The sequence below is a fragment of the Electrophorus electricus genome, chromosome 19 (genome assembly GCF_013358815.1).
Source record: "Electrophorus electricus isolate fEleEle1 chromosome 19, fEleEle1.pri, whole genome shotgun sequence".
NCBI classification, from domain to species: Eukaryota; Metazoa; Chordata; class Actinopteri; order Gymnotiformes; family Gymnotidae; genus Electrophorus; species Electrophorus electricus.
The window spans coordinates 1,529,504-1,555,330 of NC_049553.1; the positions used below are offsets into that span (position 1 = coordinate 1,529,504).

The window sequence follows — 25,827 nt, forward strand, 5'->3', positions numbered from 1 at the left end:
TTAATAAATCATGATTGACAGCAAAAATCTAACATCTGATTGGCTGCAGTTGAAAATGACTGGCAGATACCCCAGCAAATCATCTCTTTTACAGGTGCTCCAGCCTGCAGCGTTACATACTTGAAGATGGTTGATGAGGTTCCTAACTAATCTGTAATAATGACCCCATATAGCCAGACACAAAGTAAAATAGCACCATTTTTGAGGTCATTTGCACTCTGGAGATTGTGGTCAACTATGTGATGATACTGCCTTCTGAGTGTTTTTAGTTTGCTGTTCATCTTAGTTGGGATTATACCACAGTGATGTAGCTGATTAATAATTTGGTAAAAACAACCAAATCCTCTTGAATTTATTTCACTATTTTGGCATCAACCCTTACCAACAGAAGTTTGAAAGTCTCGTTGTCTATCTCTCCAGTTGCACATTTTCGTATTGTGGATGTTCCATTTTTCCTGGTTTCGTGCCAGTCACATGATAGAAATGTCATCAACACGCCTAGTTGCTTGCTGTGAATTCTCGGGACAATGATCCCTTCTATAGATCTATTCACACATGGGCACCATCAGACTTATACCCCAATTTTAAACTAGGGAGCCAGAAGGCAGCTTAATGTTTGGTACAACTGATTCTAACATTTTTACTCTCACATACAGCTCCTCTGGCGAATGTCTAGAAAAGTTCAGGGTTTTCACACACATCTGAAAGGGGTTTATGAAATAAAAGGAATCTGTGGTAGCATTCATCTAATTATGAATGGCAGCAAACTTGAAGCTGCTCCCCAGTAAGACAGAGCTCTTACATAAATTCTTTATTGGTAATACCTGTCTACACCATGATCTTGTAATTTCCTTTAATTCCCCGATCTTGCTATCAAAAATGCTCAAAACCTTGGTGTGGTGGTTAATCCATGTACACGTCAAAGGCACTTAGTCACTAAGAAATATATTTAAAAAAGAAACCCTCCTGATGTTTGTGTGTATTTTCCAACACTAAATGGTGCTTGAGGGATGCTTGATATTTGAAAGATGGACCTTTCTTTGTGTAATGTAGGATAGTTTCTCTTTGTCCCCTACATTTATAATGCAAGGTAAACATGAATATAATTAGGATTTTCTTTATTTCTGCATAATTTGGAACTGAAAGATCATCAGACTTCATCTAAGTGCTCAAACTAGATAGAGTAGCCATGTAATCAATGACACAAAAACAATATTCATTTATCTGTTGAGCAGAATGATCCTACATTAGATGCTTTTGTTGGAAAAAACAAGTGATACTCTCTAGGTAAGTGAAGTTTTAGTCAATGGGATGGCAATCAATTATTTTAGTAGGTTTAGTAAGTTTAGTAGGCCCTCCCTTGTTTCAAAATAGACCTTCTACTGATATACCTTATTTTAGCTGAACATCAAGAGGAGCTTCAAATGCTTCCTCAGCCGCAGAGGCAATCCTGTGATGCAACTCGGTATGGAACTTATGTAGAGATGACAGACGGAACCAGTGTGGCCAGTGGAGCACCAAGTATTCAAGTAATTTTCAGATAAAAGATATTCAAATTAATTTATTAAATTTTATTTGTTATTTGGGTCCCAGAGGTGCACAAGTAGCTTTTTGACTGCAATACTTGGTTAGTCGATGACCTTTTCTCAGTTTTCGGTACATAGAGAGATTAGCATGTTAACGCTAGTCTCAGGATATTGTTTTAGGCTATTGCCTCAGAAGGCTGGCTAATAAACATTTTAGCTGAGTTTGCAGTAGATGCTCTTGTGAAATGTTATTAATCAAGCAACATTGTCTAATCATTTATCCCAGTTATATGTTTGTCCTGAATAATTTGGCAGAAGATGTATTCTGCAACTTTTACTACATAGCTTATTCTCAGTGTTCATTCCATGAGGCTCTCAAACCCTGTGGAAGGGTTCATATATAAAAAGAGAGGCTGTTTACTGTGGAGAGCTCAGCTGTATCTGTAACGTTTCTGGCCCGAGTGCCGCAGGGTATGGGCAGGACGTACAGACTTCCTCGACAGTGCAGAACATTTATTAACATTAAACATGAATGACAAGGATGGCACTCACATACAACATTTACAGTGAACATGACTACACAATTAACATCAAACAGAGAACACATACACTTTAACTAACAGCTACAAAGATCTAATGGAACACACACATAGTGACAATGACCAACACTGGTACACACACTGACAGGAGTTTAAATAGACAGACAAACAACAAACCCTGTGCAGGTGTGTGCAATCCTGGAAGGGGTGGTTACAAAACAGGTGAATCCCCCTGCACGTGGTTGGCCGTACCACGTGACTCATGGGGGAGGTGCATTCTGTGACAGTATCAGCTTTGATTTAAGATAGTCAGTTAACAAGCAAGCTAGATAGATGCAAAGATGAGTAACTACCGGTCATGTGCAGTGCGCAGGAATGTTCAGCAATCACTCTCTAACTGAAGCCTTTTAGTTATCTTTCTTATAAAATTCCATGTTGGTTAAACGATGCTTACTTAGACAACTGTCTATGTAGTTAATGGACAGCAAGGCACACTCATTATCTTGACCAATCATGTTAGGCCATAAGGTGCGTGTCTGGGATGGGAAGAACTGCCTGCAGGCTGCACTTGGGGTGAGCAGGTTCAAAAGGTTTTCACATCAAAGTGGACAATTGCTTTTACTTATCCCAGCCCAACAAGGTGAACTCAACGGCTTGTCCAGCATCTGCTGTAGCCCAATTTTCAAACACATCCAAGCCGATAAGACCCAAAGACCATGCACCTGCCAGCTGGGACTCACTGGATGCCAGATTCTGCCTTGAGCAAGAGTGGTGAGGTGAAACCACCATACAACAATGGGAAGGCAACATTACCAGGAGAATAATGGGGTTACAAGCAGATCTGAACATCCAGTACGGAGACCCACTCTCCTCCACTATGAAATAACCTGAAGTGCCTGAGTAAAGGATGACACAAGCAAAGGAGTAAAGACATGGTCGGCAGTGCTGCTCAAAGAGAGGAGGAGGGGCAGGATGAAGAAGAGGTACTGGAAGTGCGAGACCAATTGTTGTTCAGGAATGAGGTCAGCAGTATGATGGATAAAAGATAGCTGGGCCCACATCAGCTATTAATTATAGTTATTAAATGTTTATCAGGTACATCCAGGTGATGACATAGATGGAGTGACTATGGAAAAGCTTGATAGAGGGAATAATACTCCAAAGAATGGAGGAAACCAAGAGACACTTGACAGCAACATTACAGGGAATGGCAAAACCAATACAATAGGATACTGAACAGAATGAGAGAAGAGCTTAGTTGATTGCCTGCAAATGATACCATGTTTTCAAGAAAATCATCTCACACATTGGCTCACAGGGTGTCAGTATCATAGTTTAGGGATGGTTTGCTGCCTCAACAGAAGAATGTCAGGATATCAGTCTTTCAAGTCTTATCCATATCTGGGTTATGCAGCAAAACAGCAAACCTAAGCAGATAAGTAAATCTTCAACCGAATGGTGAGACAGCATTTAATGCACCTTAACATCAAGTACATTAAATGTTGGATCATTTTGCTGAACAAAGAAATTAAAATGTATATTGTTTTTTAAATATAATTTTACTTGAGTTCTTGTTATCTATGTTTAGGACTTAAATGTAGATCTAATCACATTTCAGATCAAATCTATGCAGAAATACAGAAAAAAGGGATCACAGGCATTCTACCAACACTGTACCTGTTGAGGAATCTTTAAGCACATGCTAAAAGGACCAAAATGTTATTATTTTCACAATGAGTGGAGAGGATGTAGGGTACTAGAAATCCCAGACTAATTTCAGTGTGTCATCTTCTGTAATTTATAAACAAATACCTGGTCAAACAGTTGTTATTTTTCTTAACATTTGTCTTTTTCTCTTGAATTTTGCTGATTGAAGGTTTGATTTAGGATGGAAAACTGACATTTCTGGTTTTACAAAAAAAAAACACTTGGGGACCCATCTTGAGATTTGTATACACAGGAATTATGTAAATAAAGCTGGTATGGGAATCTACAGAATCTGCTGTGATGCTTTTTATATTAGGCATAATATAATGAAACATAAGAGATGAGAGGGGATGTGTTAGTTAAAACAGGTATTAATTCATTACATTGTTAATTCAGGTATTCCGGTATTCACTCCTTGACCTCTTGCATCTATCACATTTGAAGGGATCATCTTCCTGGAAAAAACAAAAACAAAACGTAAACATAAATCACAGCTTTGTGTGCTGATTTAAAATTATTATATTTGCTGCACAGGATAATGTTGTCCCTGTGTGTCAAGATACAAGATGCAAATATATTGTTCTGGTCTGTGACAGAGGCGGCACAGAGGAAGCAAGAGGGTTGCAGGGAAGTGATCTTTATTATCCATAGAGAATAACATAAAAGAAGCACTGATGAAACAAAAAACACTAAATGTAGTTCCTTGCATGAAGACAGTGCAGTGACGTTCAAAGATCGTCAGGTCTGTAGTCTGCTAATGTGCAAGGTTGTACTTGTGGGTTTAAATAGGTGGGTGAACAGAGGGAACAGGTGAATACAATCAATACTGCGATGATTGAGAGCGAGGCTGGTAAGTGGGTTGATCCCTAGCGCAGGTAGGCATTTCTCTCCTGCTGGATGGCCAGTCTACCATGACAGAACCCCCCTCTGAAGACCCCGCCAGCCTCCTGACACATGGTTGACCTGGCCACCACGGAGCAGGCTTCATCGGGTGCTCCCTGTGGAAGGAGGCGGTGAGGTCGGTGTCCAATACCTGGGGGGCTGGTATCCAGCTTCGTTCCTCTGGGCTGTACCCCTCCCAGTCAACCAGGTACTATAGTTGCACCCCTCTCCTTCTCGAATCAAGCAGGCCCCTACCCTGTACAACCACTCTCCTCCAACGTCCATGGGCAGAGGCGGAGCACCTGAGATGTGACCCTCCTCGGCGAGGGGACCATTCAAACCTATACGGTAAGTAACGTCATTAACACGCTCCTTTATGGTGTATAGGCCTTCGTACTTTGCCTTATGTTTCCCCATGGCACCTGCACGGCTGTCTCTTGTGGAGACCCACACCTTTTGCCCTGGCTCATATCAAGGGGTCTCCCTGTGTCTCTTATCCACCTTTCTTTTATAATTGGTGATTGCCTTATGTAGTTTCTGATGTGCTTCCTCCCAAACCTGCTCACTGCATAGACACCATTCCTCCATGGCCAGCTGGTCATATGTAGGTAGATTCCAGGGATAAAGCGGTGGCTGATACCCTAAAACACATTCAAATGGTATCATTCCCATGGCTGCATGATGCAGTGAATTTTGGCTATACTCAGCCCAGGGGAGATATGCACTCCAGGTCTCTGGATGTTGCTGGCTATACAAGCGTAAGAACCTACCCAGTTCTTGATTCACTCTTTCAACTTGCCCATTGACCTGTGGGTGTTATCCTGACGTGAGGCTAACCATGATGTTCAATTTTCCCAGCAGTTCCTTCCAGACTCTGGAAGTGCATTGTGGACCCCTGTCCGAGACAATGTCTTCCGGCAACCTGAGTTGCTGAAATATTTGACGGAAGAGCTGGTCAGCCATCTCCCAGGCTGTAGGTAGCCCTTTCAATGGAAAAAATCGTACCATTTTTGAAAATCGATCTGTAATCACCAGTATCACCGTGTTCTCCTTCCGAGAGGGGCAGGTCTGTAACAAAGTCTATGGCTATGTGTGACCAAGGATGTAGAGGAGTGGGTAAGGGTAGCAGCTTACCTTCAGGTGGGGTGCGTGGTGTTTTACTGCGGGCACACTCTGCACATGATGCCACATACTTTACTATCTCTTTATGAATGGCAGGCCACCAGTAACGCACACTCAGGAGTTGTGCCATGTGTGTGGACCCCGGATGTAGGTGTCATGGTGTCGGGAAGGCATGAAGAAACGGTTAGGAGGACAGTGCAGATATGGGTTAGCTGCTTCAATCTCCCGATCGAGGTCCCACTTTAGCATTGCCAAAAAACATGAGGAGGAGAGAACCGGCTCCAGACTGGTTGATTGTGCCTCCACATTATGCTTTCATGAGAGCGCGTCTGGTTTGAGCTGTCCCGCCTTTCCTCTGTGTTGAGACAAAACCATGCCTACCCCCACCTCTGACGCATCCACCTTTACCACAAACGGCCTCTCGGGATCTGGTTGCTGCAAAAGTGGAGCGGTTGAGAAAGCGGTTTTGAGTTTCTTGAATCTCGGGGTTCCATCTTACTCTCTTGGCCCCAGAGTAAGTCTGTGAGGGGCTGGGCTAGGGTGCTGAAGGATCTGATAAACCTCAGATAAAAGTGTGCAAATCCTAGGAAACGTTGTAGTTCCCGCCATGTCTGCGGGTTGGGCCAATCCTTCACTGCCTCCACCCTACCTTACATCACGCACATGTTGGGTCTAGGAAGAGGAATAGATCAAGATGTCGTTGATATAGGCAATAATGGCTCTATTCAGAAACTCCCTGTAACGGGACTCCGGGCCATTCCATGTGGACAAACAGCAGAGCCGAATATTAGAGGGATAACGTAGACAATACATGGGGCTGAAAGACTTTTATTTTAATTACACCACGATCAGAGGGAACAAACTTGCTGTTTGCTGGAGTTTTGTAAAGTTATTGTAACTGTCTTACATTGTTCAGGGTGGCCAACTGTCTGTGTAGATAACTACTAGAGTTAATGTATATGTGTAGATATAGTTATATTTATTATAATAAGGTAACAGGAGTTTGGGTTCAAAGCATGTACCTATTTGTTTAGTTTAGCGGTCGTAAGGGGACGAGTTAAGAGTCGTGCCCAGAACTGAGGGAGTTGTAGTATTGGTTCATGTTATTGGAGCAGGTAATTTTACAAATAGAAAGGGGGATAAAATGTTGATTAATGGCTCTGTGTTTGAATATGGGTGTACTTATTTTAATTAGGAGAATGGGAAAATATTTTAAATAATAGCCTTTTTTGGAATTATAAGGGAGAGGTATTAGGAATTTAATAAATTAGGTATCTAGAATGGTTTGGTCTAAAGGGCGATGATTAAATATAAGGAGTGGCATTGGAATGCAAGGATTGAATGCCATAATTGATAATTGGGAGCATGTTAAGTTGCCTTATTTTGGGTTAATTTTTGTTGGCATGGATGACTGGATTTATTTAATTTTTTTGTTTTGGAATTGAACTTTTTTGTTGTTGTTGTTGGTTTATGGCATCATGCTCCTGTCACTGGACTTTTGAGGAAAATAAATCTCCCTTATTGGCATAATTACTACTGGAATCGCCCTCTGTTTGATCTCCCCCCGCTATCCTATTACACTCCCTTAGGACCTCATTAATGTAGGCCTGAAATATCAAGGGAGCTATGGCGAGACCGTATGGCAGAACTAAGTACCCATAATACCCGGAGGTTGTGATAAAGGTGGTCTTCCACTCGTCACCCTCCGTAATCCTTATTAAGTTATAGGCGCTATGTAGATCTAGTTTTGTAAAGTAATGGGCTCCCCTTAACTGTTCTAGTGCGGTAGGTACTAAGGGTAGAGGGTAAGTGTATGGTATTAATAGTTAATTTAAGCCCTGGTAGTCCATGCAGGGTCTTAGTCCCCCATTCTTCTTCTACACAAAGAAGACAGTGGCTGAAGCTGTAGAAGTGGAGGGATGAATGTAGCCCTGCTGCAAAGCCTCCTTTATATATTGCCCCATTGTCCGCTCCTCTTCCAGGGATAGAGGGTAAATCCTTCACAGGAAACCGCCCACTCGATGATATGGCTCTCCATCGTGTGTGAGGGTTGTGCACCCTTAGCCAGGGTAAACCTAACGTGATAAAATACAATGTGCTCAACGTGTTCCTCGGTCGTTTCTGGTGCTGCAGGAGGTGTGACGTGAGTTATGTAACCCGATCCCACCGGTCCTCCGTCCAGCGCTTGAACTGTTAGAGGGGTGGGCAAAAGAATTGCTCTTATCCCCAGTCTCCTCACAAACGCCCAGTACATCACATTCCCTGCTGCTCCTGAGTCGACGAGTGCTGTGGCGGGTTGGATACGGCCCCGGTGAAACACTTTAACTAGGATTTTACACATGGATCTGGCGGGGGAGTAACTCACTGGACGGTCCTTCTTCCTCCACTCTTTAGGGTTACAGAGGACCCCAGCCACGCCAAATTACATGGGTTCCTCTGGTGTATCTGATGTGGCACAGAGGAAGTGAGAGGTGGGGTTGCAGGGAAGTGATCTTTATTATCCATAGAGAATAACATAAAAGAAGCACTGATGAAACAAAATACACTAAATGTAATTCCTTGCATGAAGGCAGTGACGTTCAAAGATTGCCAGGTCTGTAGTCCATTAATGTGCAGTGTTGTCCTTGTGTACCTGTGGGTTTAAATAGGCAGGTGAACAGAGGAATATAATCAATACTCTGGTGACTGAGAGCGAGGCTGGCAAGTGGGTTGATCCTTAGACCGAGTAGGCGTTTCTCTCCTGCTGGATGGCCGGTCTACCATGTCATGGTCAGCATCAGCACTGATGTCTTAGAGGCAGCACTGAAGTGCTGTTTTTTCCTTGTTTGCTTTTTTAAATTACTTTTTTTTTTTTTTTTTTTTTTTACAGTTACAGGGCCTCCTGGCTATGCATTTAGATGTGAGGGCTGTGTCCCAGTGCCTTTATTTGTAACAGTTCCATCCAACAGGCACTGAGCTGTGACTAAATGCCTGTTAAATGTGCTCAGGAACATCTTTCAGCACTGTGTAAAATCCTCACCACTTGCCAGCTGGAACCCACTAAAAATCTTCTAAGCCAACTCTTGTGTAACTGCACCCAAGCAGAGCCAAAGCCTTACAATTTGACACGACTTCAAGCAAAGTGATTATATAATGCCTTTCTTTGTAAATTATCTACAAAAAATAAAAGATCTGTCTTTATAAGTATAATACTGTAGGTATCTTATGAAATACAGTTTGATCTAAATGGTGCTAGAAACAATGCTGATGCTGTTTTAAGTGTGTTAGCTATGTGGCAGAATCCATTGTTCAGTAGGGTCATGCCCTTCTAGTTGTACTTATACCTCAGTCTTTATATCTACCATATGGGGGACTCTGGTTTTCCAGGCTCATAAACCATTAAACACATGCAGTCTTTGGACTTTGTGTTATCAATGCCTGTTTCTGTTTTTATTATAGGCACCACATGGTATGCAATGTAGATATTATTTGTGTAAAATACAAAAGGCTCAAATCAAGCACTCACAACCAATGTGACATAAATGAACACCTTAATTATGATGTAGTCCTCATTATTTATAAATAGTAACTGAAACATGCCTGCCTTGAAAAAAAAGGAAATAATAATGTTCACACAGTATTTGCTGACCCAAGCTGGCTGGCTCCCACACATACAATGTGTTATGTGTCGGGAACGATTCAAAGAGCTTTTGGTTTGTTTTTGGTTGTTATTTTGTTTTTTTGACAGCAGTATTCTTTAACATGAACTAAATATGTATGCAACTTGAAATCAGGGCATCTGCAGATGTCATAACTGACCCTCCTGAAGCTCTGTGGCCTTCCAACTCTGTGCCTGTTCCAGGGTGGATGGCCATCACTAAAGTTATTCCCACTATTACAGCAATAAATGTAGTTCACAAGTAATAAGTGATTGTGAGGAGGCCCAGTCACTCACTGGCCTTGGTGTCCACTGCAAACAGACCGGATATTAAATTGAACACAAAGCAGCTTTGTTTCCATACGTATAGGAAAAATATAGAACAATAATTATTTCAGTTTTAAGATTTGATTTTGATATAATTTGTCTCACATAATTTTACATCCCATCATAATGGGGCACATTTTTCATTAACTATTTCTTGCCCAGTTGCAAGTCCTAATCTGGTTTCAATGGTGTGTTTGTGTCCAAAACCCATCTTGCATAAGAACGTCTGTCAAGGACAAGGGAGAAGTAGTTGACTGGATTGCAGGTGCAGTGGCCAAATTGTCAAAAATACTGACAATACTGCTAAATTGTCAAAAATACTGACAATACTGCTAAATTGTCAAAAAGCATTGAACTGTTGAACTGGAGTAATGAAATGCACAAGGCGTGATGCAAATGAGGCAACGACAAACTTCCTTTACACTGTACCATCCAAACCTTTAAACATTATGTCAACACAATGGCCTGGTTTCAGCCAAGTTAACTGGTACACTGTTACATCAGCACACCTCATATTACAATACATGACTTGAGCAGGCAAAATAATTTAAATGATTATATAAAAGCACTTGTGTGTGTGAGTAACTACAGTGTACTGTAGTTAAGGATGTAGAAGTATTCAAAATTGCAGTGAAGTACACAATGTTTCCAGAGAAATAGGATGTTCTGAAAGGAGGACTTTCATCAGATGTGCAAGAAAAAGTTGTTTTAAATCTATACAGATTACAGTTAATCATATAGTCATTCTTCTTTGCTGGCATAGATGATTTGCTTTCTTAACTATCTGTGAGGAATTTCTAAATGATAAGATAGGCACACATTTTCTTCATCTTTTTGACTCAACACCTTGGATTGTTTTATTTTTTTTATATCTGTCTCTCAGGAATAGACTATGTATCTTATTTAACCCAAGGCTAATCAAGAGCGCTGACAGCAAAGAAAATGTAAAGTAAATGTTGAAGCATAATTCAAAAATGGTAAGCAGTTTTATTCATCGCTACTTCATTTCTGTTGTGGTATGCTTGTAGCTGTATAGTCTTAGAAGTGGAACTGTCAGTGAGGAACCAGGCAATCCCGCCACTGACCACCAGAGGTCCTCACCTCCTGAGATCTGAACGTGATCGTGGTTGCTAATCATACTCACCTGTTTCCACGCTCCCGTTACTTCACTATATAAGGCTTAGCGATTCAACCATGATTTTCCCTTCCTTGGATGGCCAGTGATCAGCATGAAGTCTCACACTTTCAGCTCTTGAATCCGTTTTTAAAAATTATTTATTGTTTCTTAGTGATCAAAATATTTTCTTTAATGTTCTAAAATGAAACATTACAATGGTCGTTAGAGAATGTTTCTTTAAAATAGCCTGTTGTTCTTATTGGCATTGGAAGCTATCAAAGATTTCACCAGACTATGGAACTTCAGTTTTTTTCTAACACTGCATTTGTTGTGCATGTACAACTCTATCATTTTTAACCAACACAGTCTAAATTAGTTAATATAGACTTCTAAGTACAGTTTTTTAAGGTCTTAGATGCTAAATGTTTAACTGTCTTTCTAGGAACGCTTATAATAAACTGCAGTAAAAGTTAAGTTATAGTTAGTTACGTTAAGTAATACGCAGCTCATTCATTGATTTCATATACTTGCGGGATACCCGGTTTTTCCACGCACCACGCTCCACCCTGAACCATATACACTAGACTGCTGATACAAGGGAATTAGATCTGCGTGAGCTTTAAAAGAGCCTCTGGTAGACAATAAAAAACTTCATTATAAACATATTTCATGGGTGTCTGATTGTACTGCATGTCGTAGTAACCTATTCCTGGCAGCAGTTTAAAAGATTGTATATTGTATAGTTTAAATAATATTAACCAGCATCAGATGGAAATGAGTATCTAAGTATAATGTTATGGATGTGTTTGATGATACATCCAATGATATTTTTAATTAAATATTCACTAATGGTTCAGAGTTTACGCACTAATCCTAGTCACCTGTACAGGGATCCTCATCTCTGATTGGTTGCGGTCAGTCATTTCCAACGTACTGCGTCATGCAAACGTCTACCTGCCTGTTTACGAACTATCGGCAGTGTGAACAGCAATCGTTGATCTCTTGTACTATTAAATATTCGGACTCGCTCTGGAAACAATACATTTTTTCGCGGGATTATAACGTACCTCTGTCCTTTTTGCACTTTCCGCCCTCGGCAACAAATAGAAGAAAGAGCACAATGTTTGCTATTCTTACAGACCGTTATGATACGTTTTTTAAAGAGAAGAATATGGTTACGGATTTCTTAGCAAAGTTGGAGGAGCGAAGTGGAATTCAGAAACAATACATTGCAACAGGTAGCTAACGCTAGCTAAACTACATTATGTGGTAAATCGGCTCACGTTTGACAACAATTTATGTAGCCTTTGTGTGTGTTATTCGTCTGTTGCATAAACAAGCAGACAGCCTGGTCCTGAGTTCACGAACTTCCTATTTAACTTAAACACCTGTGGGAAGTCACATGCTACAGGTGTCCTCTGTCGTCTGTTTACCTATATCTCGTAGCTTCTTTGAATGTTTTTCCCTTGGTAAAGTAGAGAAGGACACGATGTTTTTCATGTGAATATACAAATGGTTGTAGGAACTAACTTAGATCATCGTATGGCATAATCTAAATCGACTTCTTAGAGTTTTCGAAGCATTGGGAGCAAATCGGCGATGACCCGTCATCATAGATAATATGATCATTGTTTAGGCATATTAATGTAGCCTATAGTATAATAAACAACCGAAATGTGAATCTCTGCTATGATGATCGTCGATCCCATGTGCAGTCTAGAGCCTGTCTGCGAATACTGTGTTAAATTTATCTTAAATCGATATCGTCTTGTCATGTTTGATCACCTGTCTAAAATGGGTAATGCGTGCCATTTAATCGACAAATTAGATTTGTGTTTTTGTATTTATACTAGCCATGCAAAATGTAGGTGTGTCTCCCTTATATCAATAACAGCAGAATGTCCCAAGATGCCGTTCTATGGGCTCATCTGCTTGCCCCTCCTGTTCCTATTAAAAGTTGATCCCTGGGGTTATTTTTAACCGGGTAGCATGTTCTATGCAGTCTGAGACGCCGAGTAGATTCTGATGGCCTTGCCCATTATGTTGCGTTTGCGCTGCATTCATTTACATTTTTGACAAGTCTCCTAGGTGTATAGCTTGCACCATTTAAGCTAAACGCAGATCGTTCAATGCAGATAAGGTGCAGTTGGTTGGTAATTTGCCTATGATGCATTTGAGCAGACTGTTTGAGCTTTGTGCGCTTGGTTCCCAACATCCACCTCTTCCAGTGCCCTGGTCCAGTTTGAGTAGTTTCGTGTGTGTGTGCAGGTGCAGTGTCCATCATTGCATTATATCTATTATTTGGTTATGGTGCCTCTCTTCTCTGCAACCTGATTGGATTTGTTTACCCTGCATATGCTTCGTAAGTATCCCTCAATTACTGTGCTTATCTTAATGTATAAATAGAGAATATGTTTGAAAATATATGCATCTGTCTAGAGAGATTCAAAATTGAGTGAAGTGCACAAAGTTCACTACAGTTTTGAATATCTCTACATATCACTATGGTACACTTGCTGTCAGTCGTGAAGAGTTCGAACATTGACACCAAGTTTGTGCATGCTCGAGAAGTCCATGTGAATTAAGAATTTGCATCCTTAATGCTGAAGTTCTCCCATAGAGATAGAAATAACCTCATCAGGAATAGCCTTTAGGGTGACCTGTTGTGATGAATCTTAGCTAAGCATACTTGGGTATAAAAATGGGTCTTTGTAAATCCTTTTAAATTATGTGTAATGTTGTTGACCTTTTAAATGCTCATCCTCTTGTGTGTGTTGGTGCAGTATTAAAGCCATTGAGAGCAGTAGCAAGGATGACGACACCCAGTGGCTGACCTACTGGGTGGTGTATGGACTCTTCAGTGTGGCAGAGTTCTTCTCAGACATTTTCCTGTTCTGGTTTCCCTTTTACTATGCTGGAAAGGTATGAGTATGAGGATATCTGTCCAAGTGGCAATATTGTCTTTTTTTAAAAAATAGTGAAGTATGTATTTTAGCTAAAATGTGTATAATAGTTAAAATAAATGTTTCTGCTTTTATAACTATTTAATTAACCTTAATCTGCACTAAATAACTCAATTATTTACCATTTTATAGGATTGGATTTTTTTTTTTGATACATCTCATGTGGCTTAATTGCAGTCAAAGTGTACATTCTGTTCTGCCAAATGTGACTTGAGTTTCAAAAGAATCAATTTCAAATGCTTTAACATTGCATAAATGTGGAGTGTGGGTACCAAAGCAATTTCATTCAAATCATTTTAATTACATTTCAGCATTTCACTTTTATGTTAATCTCAAAGTGGATAGTTTGGCAGGTGTTTATAGGAGTTTTGTATCAGAGTATAGCATAAACCCATGTCATACAGTAGTATGGATTATGTTTCTAGAGTTTTATTGCAGATTTGTTTCATCATATCAGCATCATCAGAAAACATTGATCATATTAAAATGGGGCTTTGAGATCAAAGGGGCATATTTAGGAGTGTTTAAAGACTAAGCAGAGCTTCTTAAAATATGAAATTGATTTTTTTAAATTACTTAAATGGTTTTAATTTTCTTACGAGAATAACAAGTAGTTATATGATGTGCAGACATTGTGTGTCTTTTTAAGATGATTGAAATTAATACAGTGATCTTCCAAAAAATATATCTGACTGAATTGGATTTTCCCCAGTGGGTTGTCTGAAAATGTTTAGATGATGACCTTGTTCCTTTCCAAGTCTAACCACAAACTGGAGATGAAGAGGTGGGAAGTGGGATACTGTGGATCCTGAGGTGAACACCAGGACCCTCCCTTCAGCTCTAATGCCTGAGCCTTCCTTTAGTAGTCACTTTCCCAAAGAAGACTGCTTCAGAAATCAAGATTGTTTGGACAAAGAATTTAAAAATATAGGACAAATTGTTCTTAATAGGACACGGTTACTTCTCAGACTTAAGTGCTCCATCCCTTTACCCACAGTGTGTGTTTTTGCTGTGGTGCATGGCCCCCATTTCCTGGAATGGCTCTCAGATCATATATACACGCCTAGTGAGACCTTTCTTCCTCAAGCATGAGGCAGTGCTTGACACCGTGGTCAAAGATTTGAGCGGCAAGTCCAAAAGTGCAGCTCAGTCTGTGGCCCGTGAAGGTAAGTGGGCCCCTTCTGTTGCAGAATCTTAATAAGCCGTGTTTCAGGCTTTGATTACTTGGCACTGACTCTTGCAGTATAACATAGTTGTTTGTTATATACATTATAAGTGTGTTGTACAAAATGGAGCTTAAAATGATTAAAAAATAAAAATAAGATGAGTAGGGAGGTGTTATAATAGTCTATGCGCTATTTGTCCTTAATAGTATTTTAATTGTTTTACTCCCTTTTAAGACAAATCTACACTACACATATGAATATAGAAGGGGAGGGATGGTGAACCGTGAACCTTTTGCTTTCATATTAATTTGAAATTAAAATTAATGGGTGATGCACTTCCTTTTTCCATGTTTATTAGTAAATATTTAATATACAATGTACTTAGCAGACATGTTCAGTGCAATCTCAGTGGATGGAGAAATCTTTTTTTATTTTATTTTATTTCTCTCTTTCAGGCTTTACCATGTTCGGCAATGACAAGAACAAATGATTTGGAAAAATGACGACTTAATAGTTTTGTTATCATGATGTCTTTGGTTCCAACTACAATCCTTTTAAGAACTACAGACAACTATCCCAAAAGAACTGATAATTACAAAATTGAGTCAGTGAATCGGTGTTAATCAATTTAAATGTGAATGTAAGGTAAAAGTTTGTATTGCACTCACCATAAATATTGTTTCAAGATTGATTTTAATAAAAATTTATTTGTGAAAAATTTTGATTACTGCTTCAAAATAGGTGCGCTTGATGGGTCTGCTGTAGAAGGTCTGTTACTTATAAAACCAGATTTAGGCTGTGGATGTATTGTTTATATAGGCTACAAAGGCTACGAAGGGCTGCTAGGGCTGTTTTTCACCTTTCAGAAGAGGCAAGCTATCACTGACCATGATAGGAATTTGTTTAAACTGATATCCAGACCTTTGGCTTGGATATCGGCTAAACCCTTCCCTGCTAGCATGTGTGCACAGATCAGGCAGTCTCATATGTGCTGCTCCTGTTGGACTCCAGGGGTCAGTGTTACCCCAGCTGCTACTGTGGAGCTGTGCTGAGCAAGTTGTAGACTATGTGGATGACTGTGACAAATCTATAGCACAGTATCTAAATCTGGCCTTGATAGGGTATAGAGCCTGACATGGACTCTAGACCATTTTGGGTTAATTGCAGATATTGAAAACATTCTGATTTTCTTAATCACTTACTGGATCTACACTGTAAGATCATTTTCTGTGTGGAGTCGGAGCTCAGTGTTTTTTCTTGTTCATGTATGTTTCTAAAGCTCTCTTGTGTGTTTTCTCATCACCTGCTTGAACTGCTTGTATGTGGGTTTGCTATGGGTTTCCTAAAGCTTTGTGTTAGGTAATATGAGCTTGTGAGTGGTGGTGGCACTTGCAAAATATTTTCTTCAGAAATACTCCAGTGAGGAGACGTGAGCAGGCCCTGTGTCAGCTTCCTCAGCCTGTCACGATGGAAACTTCACTGTTACTGAATAAACCTTTGTGGAAGCTAAAACAGACATAATCTCAGGTAAACAGTTCACACCCGGTACATAAATATGTTTTCTTAAATCAAACAAGAATCCAGCATATATGTAATGCCTGAAATATGTGCTATACCTTAGGTATTAACTAATATGGCTGACATCTTTCTGAATTAAAAATCATAAAGTTGGTCTACATTGATCAAATACAACATTAGGCTTGTTTGACTCAATATAGAGCATGTTGTTTTTTTTTTTTTTTCTTGTTTTTTTTTCTTTCTAATTTGCATTGGAGCCACCTCTACATCAAGATAACCTATACTGTTATAATCTTGTGAGAGCGAGATAGGCAGCATGAAGACACATCTTAATCTGTGTTAATCTGAATCAGACTATAGTTAATACAGTACAGTGGCTATTAAAATATTTAGAGTGCTTTGTATAATAAGCTCACTCAGCAAGCGTATTGAAACCACTCATTGATTCTCATTACAATGGGACCTGTCAAGAGGTGGGATGTATTGGGAAGCTAATTAAGAGTCACATCTTGATGTGTTGGAAGCAGGAAAAAAGAGCAACCGCGAGGATCTGAAAGACTTTGACATGGGACAAATTGTGATGGCTAGATGACTGGATCATCAACAGCTCTTGTGGGGCATTCCCAGTATGCAGTCATTAAAATCTACCGAAAGTGATCCAAGGAAGGGCAACTGATGAACTGGCAACACGGTCACCAGGTGCCCAAAGCTCATTGATGCATGTGGAGAATGAAGACTAGCCTGTCTGATCCAATTCCCAAGAAGAGCAATTGCAGCACAAATTGCTGAAAAAGTTGATGCTTGCTATGATACAAATGTGCCAGAACACACAGTGCATAGCAGCACACTGGCCACAGTGCACATGGTGACATATGTCCACTACTGAAAGTGCCTACAATGGGCATGTGAACATCAGAATTAGACCATGGATCAATGGAAGAAGGTGGATTGGGCTGATGAATCATGTTTTCTTTTATGTGGGTGGACAATTACATGTGCATCTCTTACCTGAGGAAGACATGGTACCAGGATACATTGAAGAAAAGGGCAAGATGACAGAGGCGGTATGATGCACTCAGGCAATGTTCAACTGGGAAACCTTGGGTCTTGGCATTCATGTGGATATCACTTTGACACATACCACCTACCTAAACATTGTTACAGATCAAGTGTACCCACTCATGATAACAGTATTCCCTAATGGCAGTGGCCTATTAGACTGGAAAAATTTTTCAGGAATGGTTTATAGAACATGACAGAGTTCAAACTGTTGTCTTAGTCACCAAATTCACTTGGTGAACTCAAAAGATCTGTTGCTAATGTCTAGGTGGCAGATACCACAGACTACCTTCAGAGGTCTGGTGGAGTCCATATCATTTGAAGGGTGAGAGCTGCTTTGATGGCACAATGGCAGCCCTACACATGCAGGTGGTTTAAAGTTATGGCTGATCCGTGTAAAATGTCATATTTCTGACCTGCCTTCTGCTTTGAGCAATTAGTACAGGCAGTGCATTCCTGTACTCTTATCCTGTCTTCATGTGGTGCTCACATAGAGAGGAACATTTGTGTACAAGACTCTCACTAGAGCTTTCCCCTGTAAATAGACCAGTTGTCACTAATCATAAAGAGAAAACGTACACTTTACGTGACTCTTTACTGAATAATGCACCACAACACAAACTGTTTCGTATTCAAATATAACTTATTTTACTTCATTTTATTCCATGACTTGAAAAAAATTAAAATATAATAAATTAATCATTCTTTCATTTTTATCTTTCAGTTTATGGATTACATCTTATTTTACTGTTTGAATTCAATACGAACCAACCACTGCGCGCGCGCGCGCACACACACACACAGAGAGAGAGAGAGAGAGAGAGAGAGAGAGAGAAACTGCGGTTGATATTGATCTGTACCAGGTCTTCATTATTTCAGTAAAATGCTTTAGGACGCGACTGGCGTAGCTTGTCTTTGATCTAGTATATAAAATTAGTCACACGGAATCCGTTAAGTTCAGGTAGGTGAGTCGAAATGCACGCTGTCATGCGAAATCAGTTTATTCATTAAGCAGCTATTGTTTGTTGTAGTAAAACGGTTCGCATCATGGTTCGCCAGACAGTTCTTGTACAAAGATTTAGATTCGTTTTTGCCGGTGAATGTCACATTCCAGAGATGAGGTATGAATGGTCTTCACTTTCGAGATTATCTAAATAAGATGCTGTGGCGATATTAACGTTATAAATTGTTTAATGACAACGAACAAAGAGCTAGAGGAACTAACGTTATAGTTAAGAAAACGTTGATTCATATTTCTCTTGTTGAAGTGAACTGTTAGAAATGCTTGTGAATAACAGCAGTCTACCACCAGGGTGATCCGGGCGCTCAGCTATTTATGAATGAAAACAGGCTGCGTATAATATCGTAGACTGCACAGGGAGCATCGACTACTGATCCCAGTTTACTGTAGTGTAACGAATTCTTGAAACACCATTACAAACTAGGTAAAATGAAACAATAGAACAATGAGAGACATGCAAGTAAATTTCGAGTGGGAGAGTTTAAGTTAGCCTCAGAGCATGCGTCATCTGTTGACAAAAGAAAAATAAAAAATAGTACCAGACGTACACAGAGCCTACATTTAGGGAGTCCATGGCAGTCTGACCCGTGTCAGTTTGACGTGGGTCTTACTGAGTCTTACACGAAAACAGGACCCTCTTCTCGAGGAACGGTGTGTCGATGTAAGAAGGGTTTGATTAACGGACTCGAACGGCCCGTAGCTTCAGTGGGGTACATGTTTATCTGCATGGGCGTTAAGAGCATGCCAGTCTTACACCGCTTCTGCTCGTTTTGGTTTTTGCTGGCATAATATGATGGGTAAAAGACCATGTTACGTAGCTTGTGAAGCAGTCTGTGTTTATATTACATATGTTATAGTTGCGCAGTACAAATGTGTGTATACTACATGTATGTAAAATATGTAGTTACACATATGCATACAAATGTATATATGTGACGGTCCAGATAAATTTGAGCGAAAAAGATCGTTACACAATAATATTTAATCTATTGTTAAAACATGCTAAAACCATTCATTACATTATCGTATTCTTCATTCAGCAGAACTTTCTTCTACTAACTCCCTCTAGTATTTTCTTGTAAATCAGTCCCATCACCACATAAGATAAGTACATAGTCATAAAAAGTAAACAGACTGGGTGCATATTGTAGGCTAAATAAGGATAGATCCTAAAGAGGTGCTCATTTTTGGAGTAGAATGAAATTTACTGATCTCTGTATTACACTTTCATAGTCTTCTGACTCACACGTCATTGGACCATGACACAGGCCATTAAGTCATGTTTTCTGGATCCTGCATGTCTGGCTCATCATCTTTTGTAGTCCTTTCAAGGACATGAACCTTCATTATTATTAACAGGTACCCACTCAGGTTTATTTAGATACCATGAGTATCATATTTTATTATATATGTTTTCGGTTATGTATGATGTGAACTACTTTGAATGATGTCACTACACCAAATAGTAACTTCTGTCTTATTCCACACAATCTGTATAAGTCAGTCTAAACTTCCAGGGTACGTTGTTCCATCAGCACCATTAAGTTAACCTATAGAGTATGGTATTGAAGAGTTGGTTAACTCCATATACATGAGTGCCTGGTGTCTGCAGTGAGAGGCAGTAGTACATGTAACAACAATCAAAACGTGCCCTGGATCTGCTATCCATTACAAAAAAAACCCTGCACTAAAATATTGGTACAATAGTAGATCTTTACTTGGCTGCATGCTGGAGTGTGCACATATGGTGAAGCTGCATGCTGGGATATTAAATCTTCTGAAGTGGGTCAGTGTCCAGCAGTGGCAGATCATGTGGAGATGATTAGCTGCTGAGCTCAGCCCACAGTGGGTCAATCAGATCAGCAAGCGTTATCTAGGGATCCCTCCCATTGCAGGCCTGGAGAATACACACTGCTCAAAAAACACATGGTGAGGTGTGGGAACCAGTCTGAATGTCCCAAACTTATTGAAATGGTAAGGCACCTGTGATTTCCTATTTTGTGACTGAATGGATACAGGTGGTACATGTGCTGAGGGTGATACTGAAATTGAATAATATACACTGCATGATGCTGGTTACTTTATTAAGCTTGTTTGTTTAATAAGGTACAGTAGTTAATTTCTTTTTCTCAATGATGAATTCCCTTTGGGAAGAGTAACTGGGGATAGCAAAGCAGAACCTTTTACTTTGATTTTGAGAAGTAAGACTTGATACATGCTTCAGGATTATACTTGTGTCAATTTTTTTTTTTTTTTTTTTTTTACATCTAGCAGTTCTCTTTTAAAAAGTGTATCTAGAGTAACTTTAGATTATCAGAATGGCTATACAATGATAAAATATCTTACTGAAGTAGGCCTAGTTGTTTCTTGTTCTGTTTAGGATGGGTTAAGTTTTCTGTTTCAGAAAAAAAACACAGCTATGTAATTTGAATGTTTCTGTGGGACAGTATACGGCTATGAGTTTTTATGAGTTTATTTTTGTTTGTGTGGGAATATATGAATCTGTATGAATTTATGTGTGGTTGTTTTGTGTTGGGTTGTACTAATCCAGACAACAGTTGGTGCAGTAAGATGGCAGATGGTGGCATGATATTTTTAGGCACCTTTCTTTTTTCTACAAAGAGTAATCATCTTGTGGTATGGTGTACACTGTAATACATACACGCCCATAGACACACAGGCTTAAAAACAAATTTAGCACCATAGAGACATATGCTGAATAATTATAACAGATGCCATTTGTATAGTATTTATGAAGGTTTGGCATAGAGTCTTCTGATTAAACAGCTTGCTCTCTAGGAGTATTTCTGAGTACTTTGGGATTTGCTGTAAAGCATATTGTTTAAATCACGACAAAGAAAAGTGATCTCAATATAAAAGACTCCCAGCAGACTAATACATTCTGTCTTAATAGTTACTGCCTGACTCCACCTCAAATTGCGTCAAAAGTACTCGTTAATCCTGGTGCAATAATCAAACATCTTTCTCTATCTGTCCATCTCTTTTGTACTGTGGGTTAATGTCCTCAGAGGACCAACTTCTTCATTTAAATTAAGAATTCACAAAACCTTTTGACAGCTGTAATCAACAGAGAGTCACATGTACACAATACTTTTGTATATGGTAATGCACAGAAAGGAGGTCTTCAGAGGAAATCAATGTGACACAGGGGCATTTTGCTAAGAATACAGTGCAGACTGTATAGACTTTCCTGAGAGGTCTGTACTATAATCATTCCAGCAATTGGCATTGTGTTCTCAACCTTTTTTAAAAATTATTTTGCACTGTTTGTGTGGAAAAAAATAAGATTTCTTTGCTTTTCTCCTTCTCTCCTGAATTTGAGAAGAGGGAAACCCCATATTCAGATGTGTTACTGTGCAATGCTGTGACTCTTGGTGACTGTATCTGGAAAATCTGTGGTGTACTATATGCACAGTTTAACATCGAAAATGTTAGTTTGTAGGTAGAGCTAAGTGTGAGTGATTCTTCAAGAGCAGATATAATCATTCTACAAATCACTGAGCTACTTCTGCATTTGGCTTCTTTTAGAACTGACACTTTAAATTCACTCTACTGGTTGTCTCTATTCAAAGCAGAGTTACTTCAAAATCAAGCTGCATCAGCATAGCAGAGAGAGAGCGAGAGAGAGCGAGAGAGGGTGAGAGAGAGAGAAAGAGAGAGAGAGGAGGGGGGAGAGAGAGAGAGAGAGAGAGAGAGAGAGAGAGAGAGAGAGCACCTTGAATTGATGCGTATGCATTATAATCTATACTTGTGCCAGAGTTAATGTATAATGGAATTTGGCAGTGACAGTCAAGTTAAAAAGGTCTGTGACTCCTCCAAACAGGGCTTATACAAAATTAAGATTGTACTCCAGAGAACATTGCCATCAATCAAAGCACACTGGTGTCTGGGACACCTTCACACAGTGGGACGTGGCCTATCAGGGCCCTAAAATAACTAGACACTATTATTGATCAGTGGCTTAATGTCCTCTGCACATTGATCTACCAGCACAGGATGAAAAAAAAAATGAGAGAGAGAGATGGAAAGAGGCTCTGAGAAGTCAATGAGAGAGCTTTTCTTTATTTGCTTTTGCTAAAAGAGCATAGTGAAGCCACTACAATCCCATTGTCAAGCAGTTTGAATCTCACCCTGGCTATTCTCACCCCTTTCATACAAAGAGCACCCCTCCTCACATACTTTCAAGGTATATTAGAATGTATATGTGTGTCTGTATAATGTACCTTTACACCTACATGTACCTATAGACACAGATTCATTCACAGTTTCTCTGGTGAGGTGTGGTACAATTTTTATGATTTCAAGCCTCAGGGCTGCTTACTTCTGAGCCAACAGTGGACTTTTAGACTAAACTACTTAACCTTAGGTGATGGTGATTTATGGACAGTAAGTCAAGTAAGTGGTTTCTGAACTGTTTTTCTCAGGTGTTGAGAGAGCGACTCATCTGACAACCCCGACATGCCTGAGCAGAGTAATGACTACCGTGTGGTGGTTTTTGGAGCAGGTGGTGTGGGCAAGAGCTCGCTTGTGCTCCGCTTTGTAAAGGGCACCTTCCGGGACACCTACATCCCCACAGTCGAGGACACCTACAGACAGGTGATCAGTTGTGACAAGAGCGTCTGCACACTGCAAATCACAGACACCACGGGAAGCCATCAGTTCCCTGCCATGCAGCGCCTATCCATCTCCAAGGGCCACGCCTTCATACTGGTCTACTCTATCACCAGCAAGCAGTCAATGGAAGAGCTGAAACCCATCTACCAGCAGATACTGGCCATCAAAGGTAGCATGGAGAACATCCCTATTATGCTGGTAGGCAACAAGAGCGATGAGACTCAAAGGGAGGTGGCAACCAATGATGGTGAGACTCAGGCCAATGCATGGAAGTGCGCCTTTATGGAGACATCAGCCAAAACCAACCACAATGTCACTGAGCTTTTTCAAGAGCTTCTCAACCTGGAGAAGAAACGCAACATGAGTCTAAATATTGATGGCAAACACTCAGGAAAACAGAAACGCACTGACAAACTGAAGGGGAAATGCAGCATCATGTAGGTACATGGCTGGTTAAACATGGATGAGACTATAGTTATAGATAGAATCTCTTTATCTCAAAGGGGGATAGAGAGTGAGAGTAAAGTGTGTTGTCAGTCAGTTGACATAGTAAATTCATACATATTTCCAGTGGCCTGCCTCTCCCCCAGACCCTGGAGTTCAACAGTCCTAAGCGATGATTTGGCCTAGTCATGTTCAATTTGCTCATGTTCACACATGTGCACATCACATCCATTAACCCCATTCCATCACTTACCACCATTCTGAAGGGATTGTATCAGCATCATGTCATTGTACACTATTAGTTTAATCTATGAACGAACTAACTAACTAACGGGTGGTTGCTCTGAGAAACATTCTTTTGAATACACCCTCATATCCATAATGTTAAAAATCTCTGTTGCTTAAGTTTCTTGAGCATGGCTGTGTGGTGCTACCACAGGATAAATAACAAGTTTTGGTCCGTATTGCTGTATATGCACATGTGCTCTGACAGAAACATGAAGCAAAGGACCAGGTGGTTTTGGATGAGAAAAATATTATGAACATCAATGTAATTTCCTTTTGTCCTTTGTATGAATTGGACTGTGGTTTTAACCCATTTTTTAAACAAGTATAGAGAAATTAAACAACTTTTAGACTTTGGAAACAGGGAAATAACTAACATAGATATTCTTGATAAACCAAGTACTATGGTTCCAAAGATCTGTGCAAGTGTTGAGCAAAAGGCTACCCTCAATTGTGCAGCTAACTCCATTTGCATGTTTGCTTTCTCTATATCATACTAATCCTTTGTAGCAGGTAATATTTAAGACAATCATTTTGTTAAAGGTACTGTTGGAATAAGATGTTTGCTAGTAGAAATGAAATAGATCTCCAGAAACCCATGCTCTCTTGAAAGCATTCCAATACATCAACAACAATCTTGTGTGTGTGTGTGTGTGTGTGTGTGTGTGTGTGTGTGTCTGTGTGTCTGTGTGTGTGTGTCTGTGTGTGTGTGGTGTGTGTGTGTGTGTGTGTGTCTGTGTGTGTGTGTTGGGGGGATAGAGAAAAATGGACCTGAGCTGTTCATCTGAATAGAAAGGAATATTTTTTAAAATTGTGCCTCTAGTTGAGAAACAACTAACTCTGAAAAGTTAGCATCTATCAACAATACAGAACGTTTTAACATCCCCAAATAATTTTGACTATACAAAGGAGGTGTCCATAAAAAGGCCATTTATAAGCTACAGTTTGTGTTTATTCTAATTTATGCAGAGTAACATTGCTTGCTGATGGAAATATAGAGCTAAAGCCTTATTGTTTTGGCCTAGAACAGATTTAGTTTAACATTCATATTTGGTGTCCTACTAATGACCCAGCAACTGGGGAAAATGCAATCCTGTGCAAAAATGCAGTCACATTGCACTTTATTGAAGGAGTTTGTGCATTTTACCATGTTTGACCAGATAATTGCCTCTCATAGATGGTTTGCTGCAATATATAATACCCTTTAATACCTATTAAAGGTCTCATATCATAACTGTAAATAAAAGTCTTATTATTCCAATTTTAATGTTAGTATAGGAAGACTAAAATGCACTGTGCACATGTCTTACAAGGTGTGGCGTCAGTCAATCGTTTCTTTCTGCATTTCTTCAAGGTCTTTTTTGTCACAGGAATTGATGCCATTGATGTTTTTTTGAGATAAAAGAACTATTGTGCATTGAACCAACATTTACATAACTAATTACAAAAACAGATCATGTTGACAAAAATTTAATTGGGATTGTCAAGTGTAACCTCTACATGCTGTCATCCTATTTACCATTCCCTCTGGAGTATATGCTACATCATCTATAACATTTTAGAAAATAAATAGCTAAAAACATCTAAATGAAAACATAATGTTGATTGTTGCATGTTCAGTTGTGCTTACTCATTGCAAATCCAAGTCTTAATGGCATGATTTGTGTTTCTATGCAGTGGTACTTATTTGGGAATTATCTAGATTAGGTCCTTATCTCTTCAGGCTCTCTTAATGCAAATAGTTTTTTTCTTGACTGATTTGGGCTTGGAATAGCAAATCAACTTTCCCTTTCTTGTAACAAGCAGACCAGTTTCAGTCAAGTATGCAACTAAAGTAAGTTGATATTTGCCAATACATTGTAGACTCACAAAGATCTAT

The 25,827-nt window shown here is 39.6% G+C and overlaps 2 protein-coding genes across 2 annotated transcripts; both read left to right on the forward strand.

The window, feature by feature from the left end:
• Positions 1-11,805: 11,805 nt before the first annotated feature.
• zgc:101744 (uncharacterized protein LOC541409 homolog) lies at positions 11,806-15,704 on the forward strand. The gene is made up of 5 exons (XM_027014193.2): positions 11,806-12,095; positions 13,126-13,219; positions 13,641-13,779; positions 14,818-14,986; positions 15,442-15,704. Exons 1-5 carry the CDS (start codon positions 11,978-11,980, stop codon positions 15,474-15,476), a joined length of 555 nt encoding a protein of 184 aa, XP_026869994.1. The 5' UTR covers positions 11,806-11,977; the 3' UTR covers positions 15,477-15,704.
• Positions 15,705-18,449: 2,745 nt separating this feature from the next.
• On the forward strand, positions 18,450-24,563 carry diras1b (DIRAS family, GTP-binding RAS-like 1b). The gene is made up of 2 exons (XM_027014411.2): positions 18,450-18,524; positions 23,030-24,563. The coding sequence occupies exon 2, from the start codon at positions 23,064-23,066 to the stop codon at positions 23,658-23,660; it is 597 nt and encodes a 198-aa protein (XP_026870212.1). The 5' UTR covers positions 18,450-18,524; positions 23,030-23,063; the 3' UTR covers positions 23,661-24,563.
• Positions 24,564-25,827: the final 1,264 nt, after the last annotated feature.